The following is a 20,104-nucleotide window of genomic DNA, read 5'->3' on the forward strand; positions in this document are numbered from 1 at the left end:
TCCTGGCCCGGGACTCGAGGCAGGGTCTTCCCTGAGGTGTCTCCCCGTGAGGGGGGGGGGCCGCAGAGCTGTGCCGCCGGCCTGGCCACCCGGGCCAAAGACCCAGCGCGGGGGTCCCTGGTGGCTCGCTGGCCGGCACCGTGCCGGGCTGTGCCCCGCCACGCCTCTTCGCAGGCTCCCGGCGGTTCCTGGAGAGGGCAGCCAGCACCGGTGCCGCACTGCTCTGGGCGGCCGGAGGAGGCTTCGGTGTCCTGGTTAGACAAGAAGCCCATCCGGGAGGAAACAGTCCTGCTTTCTGTCCTAGGTTCTAATTGCTACTGTTCCATTTCCTCCACATGAACAGCAACAGCAAACCCTCAACACTAAAAAACACTTCCCGTTGGCATCTTCGAACGATGATGCTGAAATCCTCAAGCTGACACCTGTGAAGCGAGTGCCTCCGGAGGGTTTTCGCCCTTGCCCGCCTCACCTGGCGGTGGCCTTCCTCCCTTACGGAAGCTGGCAGGTGCTGGGGAGGGCGCTGCAGGTGGAGGGGAGCGGGCCGGTCCCGCAGGGTCGGGGGTGGCCTCCTGGTTGGTGTCCCGGCTTTGAGCTGGGGTCTCTGACAGGGGTGGTTGGGGAGGGAGAACGTGGCACACAAAGGGAGCAGAGGTGGAGCCATGGAGTGTAAGGGATTGGAGGTGAGGCAGGGGGCCCGACCAGAGGGAATTTGCACGATGGCCTGCAGGTAACAGGGCAGCCTGGAAGCTGTCAGGAATGTCCGGTGGCTGTGGGGGCTGGACTGTAGACCCGACGCTGGAGTTAGGGCTTACAGGGAGAACAAAGTTCTCGGCAGCCTGCAGGAGCACAGAGGAGGTTGCCAAGCCTTTATGTCGTGTTTACTTACCTCTTGAGAGCCCACCTTCATCTCCATCCGGTAGTCACCCTAACCCCCAGCTCGTGTCCACCATCACCTCTGGCCTAGAAGACTGTGGCAGCCTCTTCACTGGGCTTCCCATCTACATCCCCCCCCCCCCCCCCCGCCGCCCCAAATCCATTCCATAAGAAACAGACAAAGGGCTTTCAAAACATTGACGTGGGGACCACACCCCTGTGGCTAAGACCCTTCAATGGCACCACACTGGCTTCAGCATCAAGATCAAGTCTGGTTCCTTGAATTGGCATTCAAGACCCTTAGCAATCAGCCCCCTCTCCCACTCTGTGGAGCCTCCTCTCCCTAAAACACACACAAGCTGAGCTGGGCTATTTGTGACCTGTCACTCCCTCTTGGCCTCCCCCACACCCCTGCCCCTGTCCACCACAGAAACGCCGCCTTAGCCTTTAAGTAGCAGGTCAAAGCCATCAGGTCTGGGTCACCTTTCCAGCCCTTGCCCTCAATGCCCTGCTCTTGGTGGCTCTTCATCTCATTTCAGCAGCCACTGGGCACCTGCTTTGTGGCAGGTGCTGGGGACGGTGAAATGCCCCGAGCTGGTGACAGCACCCAGGTCAAGGGCAGGCAGAGTACTGAAGCTGGGAGAGCTCCTGGGTCCTTCCACCAGCTGCCATCCCCGCCCTTCCACCCACTCCCTGCACCTGCCTCCTCACCTCTCCCACCTGTGCCAGTGACTCACCTGTACACATTCAAACCTGTCCTGGCGACTGGGCCAGTGCCAGGCCAGGTGTGGGAGAGACAGCAACAGTCTAAATGGCTGTCATTGCTCTCCAGCTCTCAGAGGGAAACACACCAAGTCCCCTTAACACAGCCTCTGATGCGTCAAAACAAAGGACCTGAGAATTAGGTGGGCCTTCAGGAAGACACACACGGATACACACACACACACACACACACACACACACACTTTTCCAAAGCTCTACACCCAACATGGGGCTTGGACTCACTACCCCGAGATCAAGAATCGCATGCTCTACCAACTGAGGCAGCCAGGTGCCTCCAGGAAGTTATTCTCAAAACAAGTACATATGTAAGACACCATGCTCCAGGCAGGATACTGGGGCAAAGATGGATCCTCTCAAGGAAATCACATAGTGGCAGAGGGAGAAGCAGGCTATGAGAGCAGCCTCTGTTTACCGAGGGTCCTGGGCACCAGGCCCTGTGCTGGGACAACTCCCATATCATCACATTTCACCTCACAGCAACTCAATGGTGTGGGCATCATTAGCATGCCCAATTTAAAGAGAAAGAAGAAAGCTCAGCTAGCAAACACTTTGCTCCAAGTCATAGCCGGACTTACTCCCTGGCACCAGTAGCTGCTTGCTGTCAACCACGAACAAGGCTGAGGGAGATCCCAGGCATCCTTTAGCAATGGAAGCCGGCGCATGGCTGGAGGACAGTGGCAGCTAGAACAAAGGAAGGAAGGAAGGAGGCCAAGGCTTGGGGTTGCAGGATGGCAGATGGGGCAGCAAGGAAGAGCCATGGGAGCACAGCGCAAGGTGGAGGGTTGACCTGGTGCGGGCCATTCAGGGCCCAGCCATCCGAAGGTAGGTGGTGGTGGGGTTGATTTACTCACTTCCGAAACTCCCTAGGAGGCACCCAGATAATGTTAGCCGAACTCATGGGGCGGAAAGGCAGAAAAGGTTGCAAAGGAGAAAGGAAAAGTTGCTGGGGTGCGCACCGGAGAGGAATCTGGCTTGCGGGCTCGAGGCAACAGAGGGAGCAAGTCAGGCTCTTTCCACAAGAGGGCGCCCAGCACCAAGACAGTGAAGCTCTCTTGGGGAATGGGGGAGGGGTCGGTGGGTGGTTTGTTGTGGGTTCCCCGCAACCCTCTTGGGAGGGAGGACAGCTGAGGAGAGGATAAACCCAACTCCCCAACTCGGGACCCTAAAAACCCAGCAGTAAGAAACCAGCACTGACAGGCAAGAGGAGTTCAGATCGATGCAATTTGCTCATACTGAGGTCGAATCATCTCAGGCCCTTTTCATGCTGAGAAACAAGTCAGTAGGCTCCTTGACTCCATGCTTGGTAAAATTTGAAAGGGCTCTCCACTCGACACGTTCCGGAAGGAACAACTTTTTCCTGTTTTCCATCTCCTTGTCTTATGCTTCACCCGCTTTCAGATTCATCTACTATGCTGTACGGTAGTGCAGGGTATTTACTCTGCAGAGTGGTCCTCTCCAGAATTTGATTTTCACATCTGCCTGTTATTTAGTCTCTTAGTTTGAGCTCACTTTTTTCCAGCACCATCTTTAGAGATTTCATAGTTACATTCTGTATCTGGTACTATTATCTGAAGTTCCTGGGGTCTAAATCAATTGTTTACTCTTCTTGCTGACTCTTGCTCATAGTGGCTCATTTCCTCGGATGTTCAGTAATTTTTTTGGACACTTTATAATTGGTTGCTATATTATGATTTATATTTTTGATATTGTTTTTTTTCTCTAGAGGATTTTCATTTTTGCTTCTGTCAGACACCAGGAGATACCTGCAAGCTTAGAATTATCTTAATTCCTCAGCCCAGGAGTGCTTTGGCCTCAGGAGTATGAAAATCGGAACCTCAGCCCCAGTAGAGAGCAGACATGAGGAGTCTCCAGATTCTCATCCTTCAGACGGGCAGAGAGTTCTGCATAGTTCCCTTTGCAGATTTTTCCCTGCTTGCCTTTTCACTGAGGTCAAAGCCAGAGTGACCTGGGTGGACAGATTGGCCCCAGATCTGCTTCTGCATTTTGTAGAGGCTCAAAGCCCTTCAGAGCCTCACACTGCCCCTAGAGGCAATTAACCTCTCAGACTCCACCTTCTTGAAATTTCTCCTGACCCAAGGCAGTACAGGTTTCCTCTTTTGTGTTCAACACCTCTGTGGTTTTGGTTTGCTGTACTCTTCTAATTCTTTGTCCTGGCCCTTGGGCATTCCCTAGACTTCCTCATCTGTGACCTCAGCAATGCAGCTAGAAGTCCATTCATTGGAATTTATCCAGCATCTGGGTTTTTTTTTTTTTTTAATGATAACGGCAATTTCTTAGACTATTTCTATAGCCAATAGTTATTTTACTGTACTATCACTGGAGTCCCGAGGGTCTCTTTTTCAGAGCTAAGGCAGGCTGTGGATTGCTGACTTGTCTACCAAATGTGCTTTTGTGCGAGGCTGGCAGTCACAAGGCTGAGATCCTGTTATTGTTCTAGGTGCCGGATTGCAGCCCTGGGCAGCTGCCAAGAGACTGACAGTTGGCACCATCTGTGCGAAAGATCACGCAGCAAGGCCGCCACCTTGTCTTCTGGGGCCATGGCCACGGCCCGGCCCTTTCCCCTACCCCAAGATCACTCCCTTTGCTTTTTGAGGGCCTGTGAAGCTGCTGGTGTCAACAAGTCTCTTCGGGCAAGGCCGCTTCGAAGTAGGTCTAGGGCAGAGGCCAGAGATGGGTATTCGGGCCACAGGAGGGAGAATGGGGCCAGGGCCCTGGGAAGTGAGGCCTTGGGTCACTAGCCAGGAAACTGGACTGACAGCCTAAGACTCCATACATACAGGTGTGCACGGGTGTGCCTGCACCAATCTGGGTCACGTCACGGCTGGTTAGACCACCTCAGAGCCGTGGAAAGTATTACACACGGCCTGCTTGGGGGCACCACAAGCTGGTGGGCTTTCAGGAAAGCAGTCGGAACGGAACGTATTCTCGACGGATGCAAGAAATGGTCAGTTTTAGAACTCCCACTTTGGAAAATTATCCCAAAGAAATAAAGCAGGCAGAGGAAGATGTTCACTTCAGTATGCTGGACAGGGAAACCTTGAAGGCGATCCAATTACCTGACAGGAGGCGAAGAGTCCATGAAAGTATAACCCCAATTAAATCCTACAACCACTGAGCAAGGGAGCATGAAGGAAACCGTGAACTCACGTGATTTAACATCCGTGTAAGAACAGGAATGAATATTCACAAGTCCTGGTATGTGAAAACTTTCTAAGGAACTACGTGAGAGCTGTTAGAAAAAAGTAGCTCCGAGGCCACTCCCCTATTTTTCACTTTCCCAAAAGCTCACTCCCCAGTGAAGAACCGGGAGTGTCTGTAAGCTGTCGCTGCCCCCTGCCGGGGGCCCAGAGCCAGCAGCCAGCCTGGCTGGGCCCGGGGCCGGGCCCCTCTGCTGGCCGCCCAGAGGTGTAGCAGCTGGAACCGTCTCCTCAGCAGTACCTCCGGCTTTCACTCCCTGGGGTGCTCTTTAGGCCACCGCGGAACCACTGGAGACCCCCGCCCCACAAAAGGGGGGAGCGTCTGTGGAAGCCTGCGGGAAGGATGTCTTCCGGTGGATATACCACCTGCCCTCCCAGTCCCCTTCCAGCCCGAGTCAGAAAAGGAATATAGCCTTTTTATTGACTACTTTAAGTAGAACAAACTAAATACATATTTAACAGTTTTGGTTCATTTATACAGTACATTAAATAAGTTATGCACAGAGTTAAGTAACAAAAATCGCTATCAGAGTAAAATGACAAAGCACAGAAAAACCAGACTACCGCATCCTGTGGGTGGTTTCACATTCATCATCCCCCTTTAAAATCCACGCTCGGAGGCATACTTTTTTATTTACATTATTGGCTTTCTTTTACGGATGGAGCTTTAGTAGCCTCATCAGGAACTTGGAAAGCCGTGAAAGTAGACCAAAGGCCGCTGAGCCAAATAGCACTTTCAATCATTCACCTATGCTTCTCTCCGCCAACTCCAATGCAGGGACGGGGCTGCCTCCGCCAGCCACCAGCCGCACATGCCCTATTTGGTATAAGCATCGACGCGTGTACACTGGGCAGCTGTGGGCCTGACCGGATGGGGTCTGCAGGGAAGTGCCATTTCTGGGGCTGTGGAGCGGAAGGGGGATGCAAGGTCCACCCTCAGGTCTCCCAACCTTCTCCTGGCTCACGATGGAAAAGGTCACCTGCACCATCATCTTTGGAAATGAGCGTGTCAATGCATGTGGGCAAAGAGGCAGGTAGTCAATGTTTTGGTTTCATAAGAACTAGACACTTAGAGAGCCAGAAAGGCCCTATTCATAGCTCGCCCAGCTCGCCCTCCCCAACCCAGACAAGACTCCTCCCGGACACCTGGCCGGCTGGCCCATGCTGGAACAGTCCAGGTCCCTGTGGCTTTTCTTACATTTGGTTCAAACATGCCACCACCCAGTTCTCTGTAAATAGCTTCAAAACAAAACAAAACAAAACAAAACAAAAGAACCTAAGTTGGCTTGGTCTACTGACCTGGTTCTGACACCAGTTCTGAAGAAAGCTTCGAAGATGTGTTCTAAATGATTCATTCAATCCACAATCTCTTCTACAGTTTCCAGGACAAATGGCTACCTGGTCATTATTTCGTTCTGAAGAACTCACTACCACACAATTCCAATAGTGTTGCTGAACCTCCAACTCCACTTGCTGAGATAGCTTCTGGAACTATCCAGAATAAGGTCTACACCCTTTCAAGCAGGTGACAGCCCTGGGAATCAATCTGACTTTGGAACAAGGCCATAGAGAGTAAAGTGTAGATTTTCTGTCTAGAAGCTGAAGATGTTCATGTTGACCCCAAGAAGTGAGGAGTTCCTGGTGGACCAGCAGGCCCAGATGGGCAAAGGATGTCCACACTGCAGCCAACATGACACCGATCTGTGCTGGGTAGATGCGTCTGGTTTCCAGACTTCGATTCGCTGAGACATGTAGGACTCAGCACTGTCCAAGATCCACTCGCTCTGTGACCTCAGGGTCACATGCCTGTGCCTGAGCACATGTGCTAGAGGCCCACCCTGGAGCTGCAGGGACCCTCCAAAGCGGAAGTCCCATTCACGCTCACAATTCCTAGGGTAGGCTGCCTACTCCTGAGCAGGTGGAATTAGCCAACTTCTTCTTGAGTCCATTTTCACCACTGGGCAGAGTCAGGCATGGTGCAGGTGGTGGGGACCCAAAGGGCGACTGAGGGTGGGTGTGAAGATTCAGCCCTCAATCATCCCTCCGAACATTTAAAGGTGGCTCCCAGTTTGGCCACCCTGGCCTTCCCTGGTTCCTGCAACCACTTCTCGCAAGCAGAGGACAGTGAAGTCCCGTCACTTCTCAGTGTCCCTCAGTGGGCGATGCTGAACACTGGCCTCATCCTCCAGATGTGCTCTGATGGGCGGGCAGGCACATGTCACATTTGCTTTTCATTTCTACGATAATATTGAAGAGCCCGGGACCGCCCCGACACCTCCAGTACCACCACTCCCATCCCCTCTGTCTTTTCTCTCTCCCCCCCAAATATTAACTATGAAGATTGGTCCTCTAAGTAGCTTGACTGTATCAAGTTATTTTAAGCCTAACTAGATGAAAGCGGGAAGCCTGAACTTGTACTCCAAACCTGGTGGCTGGGATGGTGAGCAGACACTGGAGACCAAGTAGGGAAGCTGGACTCAGTCACCCTTGCCCCTTCCACCCCCTCCCTGCCCACCCCAAGGCAGTGCCCCTCCTTCTCCCAACCAGACAGCAGAATTTCAGAGGAGGGAGCTGAAGAAAGGGATTCTTTACACCTAAACAGGAAGTCTTGGACAGATGCCCTACCAACCTAGATGTGAAAGTGACCAAAATGAACAGCAAAAGGTCTGAGAACTGAACTACAGTGTGGAATACTACCCAGGTTTTCAGCTTGGCCTCTGGGCAGCGGGTGAGCAAAGCGGTCTAGAACAGCACCACAGTAACTCTGCCAACACAGCTGTCAGTAGAACCACAGCCCACGACAGCCACCTAGGACCCGCACACTACTAAAACCATAGCTACAGAAATGGACGGGGGGCCCTGCTTTTGGCTCTTTATTCCAACCAGGAAAAACCTGGGCTACCCTGGCTGGTCCTGTGGCCAACTGAAGATTTAAAGAACCTGTCCAGGTGTACATCTTGTCAATGAAAGGGCAGTGACCTGGGGACAGACCCAACGGGTACCACGGGATACTCTCTTGCTCTGATTCATAGGCTCTATGACTTCCTCATGGGATACCCCATGTCTCAAGTAAATGTAGGCAAGTCCTTTCCGGAGTACTAATTTTATTCCTGTTGGTCCCGATGCCCCACCAACAGCTGCAGTTTAAGGAATTCCAGTTTAATAACATTATTCTGTTACTCATTCTCTGGGAAGATCTTACTTTACTTTATGCACTGGAAATCCAGGTATTTTAAAGGTGCCTGGTACTGAGTTCCTTTGCAAGATACAGAATCTTTAGGTAAATTAGGGACTTAGAAGTTCTCGCAGTAAGATACCCCTGTATGTGAGGACAACGCTACTACGGTAATCCCTTTTCCTTGATGAGACACAGCTTTTATTTCCCTCTGGTCAGCGCACAGAAGGTAGCCATCTAAAGCTGGGCTTTCACGGGCCAGGAGCAGGCCCAACCAACTCACCCCAACAGATTCCTTGGGGCAAGAGGGTGCTGGAGGCTTGGAGGGGGAGAGTGGGAGAGTCAGGGTCCTTGTGCTCCCAACAAAACACAAACGGCAGGGAAGAATGTGTGTGGCAGTTCCTGATATTTTAAAAGAGGTATAGGTGATGTCACCTTTGGAAAGCCAGGTAAGAATCTAGAAAACTTCCTGATGATGGGAAGGAAAATTGGTGAGCCTCTCTCAAAATGGTTGTCACATTTCACAGAACTTTTCTTAGCTCAGAGAGGGAAGGTATCAAACAGATACCATAAAGGAAACCGAGACTGTATGCCTGATAATAAACTGACATCATATGTACTATGGACGAGGTTTGAAGAATTCTTTCAGGTCCAGGAAGGCTGCTGAGATGTGAGCAGGCCTTGACTGCTGAGGCAGGTCCTAGCCACAACACATCACATCCTATGGGACAACCATAGCTTAACAGGGGCCAAAGAGAGACCACGAGAAGATCCACACAGTGATCTGGACGTGCGCGGTCTGAGATAAAAGGGACACAGAACAAGACGACTGTGCAAACAGCCAAGCGGTGACAAAAGGTTCTGCATTTCCAATAGATAATCCATTCAATGGTTTGACGATACTAGTTTGGCCAACATGCTCAGAGAGAACAGACTATCCACAGTTGAGTCTTTCTCCCTCAGACCAATCCATGCGCTGGAAACTATTTCTGCATAAGCAAAATCAGGTAAGAGAGAAAAAAATGGGTCCCAAACTAAAGTAGCAAGCCAGGTTGGAAAATCTTGTCCAAAATGATCTGTGATGCTTGGAGGAGGAAGTTTTATTTGTTTTTCATTATTACGGGTGCTTTTAGTGAAATGGTAACTTATTTCCTGTGATTTCTGATACTCTTAACAAGTCTGAACAGCAGGGTCGAAGAGAGGGTCCTGAGTGCTGCTTCTGCCTGCCCATGTCCGGGGGCGGGGGCTAGTCAGTGGCATCTGCTGAGGGTGGAAATGGGGCTAAAGGAGCTGTTCCAGGGCAAGAGGGGCCACCCCCATCGGAGGGAATCTCCTCCACGGCCTGCTGTCAGCTTCCAGGCCTCTGCCGCAGGAGGACGGTGGAGTAGGCGGCAGTGTGTGGGGCGAGCCCCCTCCAGCCCGGCCGGGCACCTCTGACGGGTCTGCTGCCTAGAGAGGCAGGGAGGGGAGCTGGTGGTCTATACTGAGAAGGGGACGGCCACGCCAGTTTCAGCTGGAACGGGAACAAACCTGGAAGCCAAGGAAGGAGGAGCGGCTCTGGCTAGCTGCCTGTGTGCAGAGAGAGTGGCACACTAGCTCCCCCAAGGACACAGACAGGAAACTGGGGCCAGTGTCCGGAGGGGCTGTGGAGCAGTGTTGGCTGGCCTTGCACTCTTCCTGCCTCCACTTCACTCCGTGCTGATGACCCAACAGCTAACTGCACTGGTTCAAACAGCCGGGCCCCCTGTGCCATGGTTTGCCGTGCTGTGAGGTCATCAGAGGGAAGTGAGTCTGGGGCTCAGAGTCCGTTGGTGTCGATGGCTGTCACAGAGGCAGGTGTTGAGGAGCGTGAGGTGGTGGCCGAGGTCTTGTCCAGAGCCGGGCTCGGCACGCTGCAGTCGGTGGACCTGGCCGAGGAGCCCCTCCCTCCAGGAAGCAGTGGCCGGCTCTGGCTGTGGGGACTCTGGCCGTGCAGGTTCTGGCCACAGAGGCGGTGGTGCCGCTCCCAGTCCTTGTGCTGGCAGAAAGAGCCGCAGTATCGTGCGATGTTGCAGCCGCTGCAGGTCTCGCTGGCCTTGCGGCCACAGTTCCAGCAGTTCTGCAAGACACGGGCACGGGTTAGTTGCTTGGATCTCGCGGGGCAGGCTTATCATCACTTGTCACCTGTGCTACATGGGGAGAGCGCGGCATTTGGAGCTACGTGTACCTGTGCTTGTCCCGCCTCTACTGCGGTTTGCTCGTGCGTGGGAAACACACACTCCTCTCGGAATCTCCTTCATCTGTGAGGAAAACCACCTACCACAGGCCGGAGGGACAGCAAGACGAAGGGTGCCAGGGGAGGGCAGGTGGGAGGTCTCACACCGCCCACCAAAGGTACCTACTCATTGTTCTGAGTCCCATTTAATCCTCAGCGACGAAACCAAACTCTGTCCTGGGGTCCCCGATACCACGCATGCAGACGTGTGTTTAGGTAATGTTTCTTCTCTCGCTCATGATCTTGGGTGTTTCCACCACCAACACCTAATCCTTTCAAGAAAAGTCCCCTGTCAGGGGACCAGGATGGGCGTGTAAGAGTGGGTAGTTGTGCTACTTCCTCTGTGCCTGTTCTCCGTCAGGGATCTGTCAGGGGTGGGCTGGGAGTCACGGGACTGCTTCTGGCTCGTTTAAGGGAGCCCTACAACTCCTCAGAACTCAGCGGCCCAGAAGGTTCCTTGCCACTCCTTTCACTTGCCGGAGAAGGGGCAGGTATTGCTGGGGCTTAGCATTGATGCATGGGGGTAGGGGTGAGGAAGGGACAACACCAACCAAGAGAGCACTAATTCCGCCAGAAGGGATGAGCCACGCTGAGACCTGGTTAGCGCTATAAAGAGCAGTCGTGAAAGGCGCCGAACAGTTGTTGAACGGACAGCGTTGGGCTTCCCCCAGTTAGCTAAGGCAAAGCAGCGTCATGAAGAAAGCTGACACCAGTGCGACTCCTCGCACCTGCCCCTTGGAACTCTCTCTTCCCTTAGGCTCCCATGAGGACCCCACCAGTGAGCCTGCCCCTGATGCCTTCAGGACCCACCTACAAGAGAAAAATCCTCTGGCACTGGCCAGATGAAACTACCACGAGCAGGCAAGGCTTTGTCAAGTGCCACAAAGGACTTGAGCACCAGCTGGCCGGCACCCCCCTACCCCTCCACAGGTTCTCCAGAATGGCAGAGGCCGGAGGCCAGGCCTGACCACTTTGTAGTCTCCTCAGGGAAGAAAGACACTATCCCCAGTGAAATCTGACACTTGCTCAAGTATTAAACAACAGACACGTGCGTGGTGCCACCTAGCCCACCTTTTGCACTGTGCAGATGGGACACCGAGAGCCAGCAGGCAGGGACGTGCCTAAGGCTATGAAGTGATCACGTGTCTGTGTCAAGCCTGGAACCTGGACCTCCTGGCTCAGCCAGACTCAATGTACAAGCTTAGTTCTGAAGAGCTTACAAAGGATTGCAGACTCCCTTCAAACACAACTGGCTTGTCAGGAAATATACTCGGGACGGCCCAAACTTGCCCAGCACCAACAACAGAGGACCAGAATAGGTGACCGATGGCTTTCCCAGGTTACATTTATAGAACCTCAAGCAAACTACAGTTCCGGAGAATTTCATCCTTTTGAGCCCGGTAGGCTGGCCCCAAGTGATGCCGTGGCAGAACATTATCACTTGTGGGGAAGAAATCGGTTATTGCCCACGTGGGGCTGCTGTGGAAACACAGGCCAATGAGTCGGCCCCAGCCGAATGGGAGAGCCTCTACTAGTTCTGTCCAAGCCTGCAAGAGCATCTCAAACCGGGAAAAAAAAAAAAAAAAAAGTAATGTTTATTTTTGAGTGAGAGACACAATTCAAAGCAGGCTCCAGCTGAGCTGTCAGCACAGAGCCCGATGCGGGATTCAAACTCATGAACGGTGAGATCATGACCTGAGCCGAAATCACTTAACCAACTGAGCCACCAGGCGCACCTGAAATGGGGAAAGAGTATTAAACCACTAGTTTATCATCTTGGCTGCCCTTATATATTTAAAATAGATTATTTCTGAATTTATGGGATACAATAAAACAAGGTAACTGGCCCCCACAGAGGCAGGATCAGAGAATGCAAGAGCAAGGTGGTTAGTGCCAGAGCAGCTAGAGTAAAAAGGATACTGTAGGTTCCCTTTTCCTGTGGCTTCTCCCCCCTGACAATCATGAGGCTTTTTGCCAAGATATAAGGTAAAACTGTATTATTGTACATGTAGTTGCCCTTCAGGTCGGCACTCCTCAATGCTGGAGGGACACAGGTGGCAAACAGTCCTTTGTAGCGAGTGGGGAGAGATTATAAACCTTGTGAGTTACTGGCCAAGTCAGAAAGGGGACTGCAGAATTTCCTTTGTTAAGCAAAGATCAGTCTATGCCATTATTACGGGTTCCCCTGCTATCTGGAAGTGGAGCCTTCCTCTGAAACCTTCTGTAAGCTGAAATGGTGGAAAGTGGAGAAGCAATTAGCATTAATTTACATGGAAAAATTTCCAGACCCAAAAAATAACTTCTCTTAGGCTTTTCCTTAGGACACATCTTGCTAATGGATGCACAAAATAGAGATAAAGCACAGATGCTCACAAACCCAGTTCAAAGCTCTCACAGCTGGATTGCTGAGGGTGTAGTTCCCAAGGAAGGAGCTTGGCAGGGCCACTCTTGCTGCTCAGGGCGTGTGCTGCTTCTAGAACAGCTCACTGCGTAACAAATGCTGAACGCTATTTTTGCTTTTTGCCTTTTCTCATAAAAGTGAAAATCCTCCTCAGACTTCTTTTGGCAAGTGAAAACAGGTACTATCGTACATCTTTTGTAAAAGCAAAGGCGTAACGTGAACTTTCAAAAAGCAGGGGATACCTGTACTCTAAGTGTGGCCTGGGGACCCACCTGTACCAGAATGACCTGGGGCTTATCAAAATCCCTGGGATCCTTCCCAGGCCTTCCTGACCTTATTGCAAACCTGGCCCAAAGGAGAAACGACTGCCCATCTTACAGTCAACAGCTAGCTCATTAGGTTTGCAAGGAAATCCAGGCTGAGGACAGAAGGTGTCTTTTGGCAGAGATGAGGACACATCTTACTGCATCCCTGTGCCCGAGAGCAGACTCTTAGGGTCTGGCCTCAGAGGACGCAGCTGTTCCGTAAAAGCAGGAGCTGCCACAGCTTATACCTGTGTTTTTACACCATAACAAAATCCTTTCTGTCTACACAGTGCATTACAATTTAAAAACACTTGCACAGTCACAATTTTGATCTCATTATATTTTGTAAAAACTATGAGACCAGCAGGCCAGGAGCTGCTACAACACTCACTATACAGAGAAGGAAACTGAGTCCTTAAGGTGCGGTACACTGCCAGTGTGAGGGGGGAGTGGGACTAGAACTCAGGGCTCGTAACCTCCATTATACCCCACCACTTCTCAGAGAATGAACAAGAATCCCAGAGATGCCTGCTGGACTTCAAGTAGAATTTTCTGGATGGGATAAAGGGAATTCAGCCCATCTGGACCGACGCAAACTAACACACAGCTTAGGTCCTGCTAACACTCCCCTGCTTTGGAAAGTTGCCTGGGATGGATGCTGGTGCATGCCTCACCTGCAGGCCTCTTTGTGCACTGTTGAAAATTACAGGTCCCAACACCCCAACGCTATAAATGGAGAGCTGAGATTTAAACCATGCAGTCTAGATCCAGAATTCATGCTCTTAGCCAAAATGTTACACTCCTTTTTTTGGAGGCAGACACAGTTAAGAGTAAACACAGATATAAAAGCAGGTACATATGAACAGATAATGATATTGATAGTAGACAGCTACAGATACAGAAGTAAATACCACAGAGATATCCCTGCTCAAAAACAATTCTAAAGAAAAAGCTGCCAGGGAGAAAGGCAAGAAGAGGGTTAAAGGAACCATTTTCTTACAATTCAGTGCACTTGTTAGGGTGCTGCAACAAGGAATTTTCCAACATCGTCTGTGATAGCCACATAATGCCTAGGCACGTTCACCCTTACACAGCCATGCTTGGCACTGCTACGCTGATGGGGATCACTTACGTGGGATGAGGTAATAATGTTTCTCCAGTTTAAAAAATTTTTTTAATGTTTATTTTTGACAGAGAGAGAGAGAGAGAGACAGAGCACGAGCGGGGGAGGGGCAGAGAGAGAGGGAGACACAGAATCCGAAGCAGGCTCCAGGCTCTGACCTGTCAGCACAGAGCCCCACACAGGGCTTGAACTCACAGACCGCGAGATCATGACCTGAGCTAAAGTCGGACGCTCAACTGACTGAGCCACACAGGTGCCCCTGTTTCTCTAGTTTAAAAAACAATACAACAACAACAAAACCCCACCCAGTTCTTTATGTCTCAGTTGGTAGATGGATCTGCCTACTTAAAGAAACAGGTTTGTTTCAGGACTTAAAGTTTATCCCAAAGCTGAAAGATGACAGAAATGAAAGTTACAGAACTTTACATTCCAAAGGACTGTTAGGATGTTTGTGTCATATGCTTTTTTCTTTCCAGTTTGTTTACTTTTGTCCTCACTGCAGTACAAGAGTATCCTGTACACAAACATCACTGAGTCCTGGCTTGGGGTCTTGAAGAGGTGGGCACATCTGCCCAATCTGTCACTTTATCCATAAAAGAACTATCTTCTTTCTAAACAGACCAAATGCTAGAGGGCCCCACATCTCCTTACCCCTGCACCCTGGCTTTAGCACTGTGGGATTATGACAGTTAAATCCTCCTAAGCTCCCATTTCCTTTTGGGAAAATCGGAACCCAACAATACCTACCTTACAGGGTCATAGTGAGGATTAAAAAGGCAACACACATGCTTAACTCTGTGTCTCTGGCACACGGTGAGCCCACTAGTCAATGGTGGTCACCATAATCATGCAATTCCACAAACTCTGTCTTTAGGCTGAGTTTTCAACATTTAAACCGACAAAATGAGCCGATTTGTTTAAGAATGTAATAATTAAGAAAGAAAATTCTTCTGGTACTAGATAAAAATTACACTCATCTAGTTCAAGAGCACTGTTGTGTCTTACTGCCTAGCACTTGAGAAAACCGTGAGCTTGGTCACTGCAGCTGCCCCAGCCCCAGTCCCCAGTCCCCAGTCCCCAGGGCTAGCAGAACTCTGACCTCTGTTGACTCTTCTTGCTCATTTATGACGAGGAAGGCGTCCTCTGCGGCCTGCCGTTTGACGTCCGCTATGGTTTGCTCCATCCGAGCTCTCTCTGTTGCAATCACTTCAAAGGCTTTTTGCTCTGCCTCAGCAACGGCTTTCTGTACTTCTGACATGGCCTGAATTTTCACCTTATTCACAGCTTCTTCTAGAAGAAAGGGACAGTAAAATTAACTGGCCGAGAAATCTTTCCCCTCCCACTCCCTATCGCTTGCAAGAAGAGACAGAGCTGAAACGAGAGGACTTTTCCAAAATTACAGAGGGTGTAACATACGACATACTCTTTCACTTTTATTCTTACACTCACTTGCCTGTTCGTGTATTCATTTGTTGGGTGTGTAGATGCAAGTAGGCACTGTGCCATGGGTTGGGGATACCTAGAGGACTAAGAGGGACTCCATATTCTCCTAACTGTGATCAAGTAGAAAAGTGGTCAGCTCTACAAGTGGCAGGGGAGGATCAAGAAAACGTGTCCTGGTTGAGATGGTAAGTGGAAATGAATTTTTGGACAAGTCTCACATCCTATGCTAAGGACTTTGGCCCTTTTTCTAAAGAAAACTTGAACTCCTGAAGGGTTCTATGCAAAGAGAAAAGACTGGAGGCAGAGACAGCCTGGGAGAGGCTGGGGCAGTAGACATTCAGCTGACAGAAGAGACTGAATTTAGGCGGGAGCAAGTGGCACAGAGGAAGGGATGGGGCAGAATGAGGCAGGTGGCAGCTATGGGTCTGGAGGTGAAGCTGAAGGTGGAGAACGCTAGTGCTATGAAATGCAACGGAGAGTAAGCAAAATGCCAGGTGGAGGCTAGTGAGAAGACTGAAGTGCTCTGGGACGTCCAGACACAAATGTCCAGGAGGCAGTTAGGGTCAGAAGACTGAACTTGGCAGAGAAGCGCAGGCTGAAGATACAGATTTGGGCACGCCAGGAGCCTGGGTTTCCAAAGCCCGGTCCAGTCACCATCGCCTCACTTGGTTCCTGATCACTTCTTCCCATCACTGCCATCCTGCTTGGTCTCCACAGAACGGACACTCCAAATGGCATACTCTTCGCGTTGAGCCTCATCTCTAAGTTCCCCAAGTGAATGACCTCCTTCCCGAGTCCACACAACTGGAAAACCCAGAAGCCTAAGGAAACTCCTTTACTGCTTGGTTCTTTCACATGGCCTAGGCTCAAAGAATCAAAGAATGTTCTAGGCTGCCATTGTAGGCTTTGATCTTATCACTCTAGCCTTAAGAAAAAAACCTGGGACGCCTGGGTGGATCAGTAGGTTAAGTGTCTGACTTCGGCTCAGGTCATGATCTCACGGTCTGTGAGTTTGAGCCCTGTGTTGGGCTCTGTGCTGACAGCTCAGAGCCTGGAACCTGCTTTGGTTTCTGTGTCTCCCTCTCCTTTTCGCTCTCTGCCCCTCCCCCACTCGTGCGTGCTTTCTCTTTCTCTCTCTGTCTCAAAATAAATAAATGTTAAAAAAAAAAAGAGAAAAAAAAGACATTTTTACTGCAAAGGACAAGGGACAATGCTGAACTGACTTGACACTGACCTCTGTGCTTCCTTTACTCCTGGTATCCAGACAGGTCCACTGTGGCCCACCACAGCTACCCATCATAAGCCTCTTCTTAGTTACCAGATATAGGTGTCTTAAGCCAACATAATAATGCCCTGAAGTACCTTTTTTCCTTTCAGGTTAAGGACAATCAATAAGAGTCAGTGTTTGAATAACTACCTTGCTAAAGTCATCTAAGGTCACAGATGACACCACAGCAGAAGAACTCAAATCTAGCTGGTTCAACACCAAATTTTGGCTCTTAACCATAGTTAACCCAATGTTATCTCGCAGGCAGGAAATCACTAGTTATCGAGATCTTGTACATGGTAATCTTTCTACCTTAACAACTACTCTCCTCATTTCCCATAATTCTATCCTACTTCTTGATGATATACATTTCCTTGTTTCCAACTGCAAAGATTTTCCAAGTTCCTAGGCAGTTTTGCAAATTATTTTTAATGGCAAAATAAATTTTGACAACATGCTTTTGAAAGGAAGAATTCAAAAGCATGAAACAGGAATGATTTTAAGAATTTGCATGCACTGGGGTACCTGGCTCAGGCAGTAGAGCATGCAACTCTTGATCTCAGGGTTGTGAATTCAAGCCCCATACTTACAAATAAAATCTTTAAAGTGCAAGCAAGGGAGAGGGGCAGAGGAAAAGAGAATCTTAGGCAGGTTCCACATTCAGTATGGAGCCTGATGTGGAGGGCTTGATTCCATGACACCCTGGGATCACGACCTGAGCCAAAATCAAGAGCCGAACACTCAACCGACCTTGCCACCCAGGTGCCCCCATCTTGTACCTTCCTGATTGCCAGTAAGAACAATAATCTATAGTATGCCTATTCTTATTTTGCACAATTTGTTCCTATCTTTTGTCTGTTTGTTTATTATGGTCTTGATGCTTCTAGAAGAGTCTTGTGAAGGTCAGGTATTAACTTTTGTAGAAGTAAATTTTATCTGGGGCACCTGGATGGCTTAGTAGGTTAAGCGTCTGACATTGGCTCAGTTTGTGATGTCGCATTTTGTGGGTTCGTGCACTGCGTCAGACTCTGGGCTGAGAGGTCAGAGCCTGGAGACTGCTTCAGATTCTGTGTCTCCCTCTCTCTCTCTCAAAAATAAATAAACATAAAAAGAAAATCCTCAATTAAAAAAATGGTACTGGAAAAGGGAGGCTAGAAGGAAAAGGCGGCTTGGGGGACCTGGGTGGCTCAGTTGAGCATCCGACTCTTGCTTTTGGCTCAAGTAATGATCCTAGGGTTGTGGGATCGAGCCCCATGTTGGGCTCCACACTGAGCATGGAGCTTAAGATTCTCTCTCCCCCTCTCTGCCCCTTCTACACTCACATTAATTAACTAATTAATTAATTTAAAAAAAAGGAGAGGAAGGCTCATATCTGGACAAGGGCAGGATTAGGGACATGGTGTTAACCGCCCCATCTTATCACAATAGGCAGACCTACCCTCCTCTAGTCTTCTAGAAAATAAGGCCCACCAAGAACAGTCTTGACAAAGTTAGGGACAATGGAGGTGAAAGGAAAAGCAGGGGGCTGTTCCAAGACCAGAATGAACGAAATGTGGTAGTGCGTGGACATAGTGTGTGTAGATTTGAGTGAAAACAGGCAGAAATGAACTGAGCTATATGTTCAGAAATAAGGCATATAAACAGGGAAGGAAAAGTTGGTTACTTAATGCCTTAGGGTGGTGCAGAAGGGTGTGCAAAGGACTTGGACAGACTGTAGGGAGTCATTCCAAATTCTTGACCTGCAAAGTAACGTGAGAGGCAGTCCAGATGTATGGGAAAGCTTGGGGAAGGAGAGGCGGGAGCCCCCAAATTTGTGCTCCCAAATTAGTGCGTATATGTGATCTAGAACCAGACAGACACGTACCAGTTTTTTTCCAAAACTCCACAGGTACATATCCTGTTCCTGGCCTACTGTTGAATTCTCGCTGAGAATCTACAGAAGAGATAAATAGCACAGGGTTAGAAGCTGTCTATAAACAACATGTTTTATTTTTATGAAAATTTTTAATGAAAAATAGCGCCTCTCACTCACCACATAGATTCGAAGATACATGTTCACTTAGTGCAAAAATTATTCTGATAAGGGATAAAATCAGATAGTAAAGTATACTTAATATTTAGTTGTAAAACACATACATGCATGCACGTGTGTGCGTGCCTCAAATAGTAACAGTATTCCAATTCAAAGGAGTAAGATTAAAAGTGATTTTCACTTCCTTCTCTTATCTATATGTTCTCATCTTTTCCCTATGAACATGTATGTATTTTTAGGATACTCCCTAAAAAATAACTACAGATACTTATACATATGTATGTGTGCATATCATATCCAGTTTAACTTCCCATCATGCACAGGTCTCTCTCAGCGGCTCTGTAGATATGTCAGAGAATATGGCTTTTGTTTCTTGGCAACTCTGAATTTTTACATGTGATTTAAGGCAGTTTCCTTCAAAGTTTCTTAAAATGCTTACAAACAAATAAAAAGCAAGTAGTAAAGAAAATATTCTGATCTGGAATAGTGCATTTCAAATGTAGCCCAAGGAGGCGACCTACAGGGTTGCTGTGAAGGACGTAAGGGTAGAGGGTGACTTATATATATGTATATATATATTTTTTATTGTGATTTTTAAGATATAGTGTTTTATAAGAAGTGGTTCCACTGAGTTAAAAAAATTTTTTTAAGGAGTCAATCCCAGAAGACTTCTCCATTTCCTTATGTTTTACCGAGGCTAATATACAATTTTATGCTCTGAATACGCACCAAACCATGATGCAAAGAGGAATCAGGGGACCAGTCAGTTGACAGGGGAGGGTAGCCCGGCATGAAATGTTTGCCAAAGGAGCTTTCTAAAACGGTTAGTCCTCATGGGAAAGTCTAGGAACTGGCTGTGAGGCAGGAAACTCCCTGGGGTGGGGAAAGGATCTCTCCCATTCCAGGGGCTATCAGCACAAAGAACCTTCATCTATATCTCCTACAGAGATAGGAGGGGATAGGGAGGCTTTTTCTAAATCGTGTAAAATACAAATAAAATTACCATTTTCAATATAATTCAGAGGCATCCAGTACAATCTTTTAAGTTTATTTACTTTGAGAGAGGGAGAGAGCACGAGAGCGCACACTGGGAGAGAGGGAGAGACAGAATCTCAAGCAGGCTCTAGTGCTGTCAGCACAGAGCCCGATTTGGGGCTCAATCCCACCAACCACGAGATCATGACCTGAGCTGAAACCAAGAGTCGGACGCTTAACCAACTGAGCCACCCG

General features: G+C 49.3%; 1 protein-coding gene across 4 annotated transcripts in view; it reads right to left on the minus strand.

Annotated features, from left to right (window-relative positions):
• Positions 1-5,276: 5,276 nt before the first annotated feature.
• CBFA2T2 (CBFA2/RUNX1 partner transcriptional co-repressor 2) overlaps positions 5,277-20,104 on the minus strand; it is a 140,695-nt gene continuing 125,867 nt past the window's right edge. For 2 of the 4 annotated variants that reach the window (XM_003983612.5, XM_006929845.4), the window contains 3 exons: positions 18,707-18,775; positions 15,232-15,422; positions 5,277-10,147 (listed from right to left, as the gene is read on the minus strand). In XM_003983612.5, coding sequence (XP_003983661.2) covers positions 9,848-10,147; positions 15,232-15,422; positions 18,707-18,775 — 560 coding nt within the window. In that variant the 3' untranslated portion in view covers positions 5,277-9,847. The remainder of the gene's footprint in view (positions 10,148-15,231; positions 15,423-18,706; positions 18,776-20,104) is intronic. The other 2 variants (XM_006929844.4, XM_006929846.4) reach the window with 2 other exon arrangements.

Source organism: Felis catus, chromosome A3 (genome assembly GCF_018350175.1).
Source record: "Felis catus isolate Fca126 chromosome A3, F.catus_Fca126_mat1.0, whole genome shotgun sequence".
NCBI lineage: Eukaryota > Metazoa > Chordata > Mammalia > Carnivora > Felidae > Felis > Felis catus.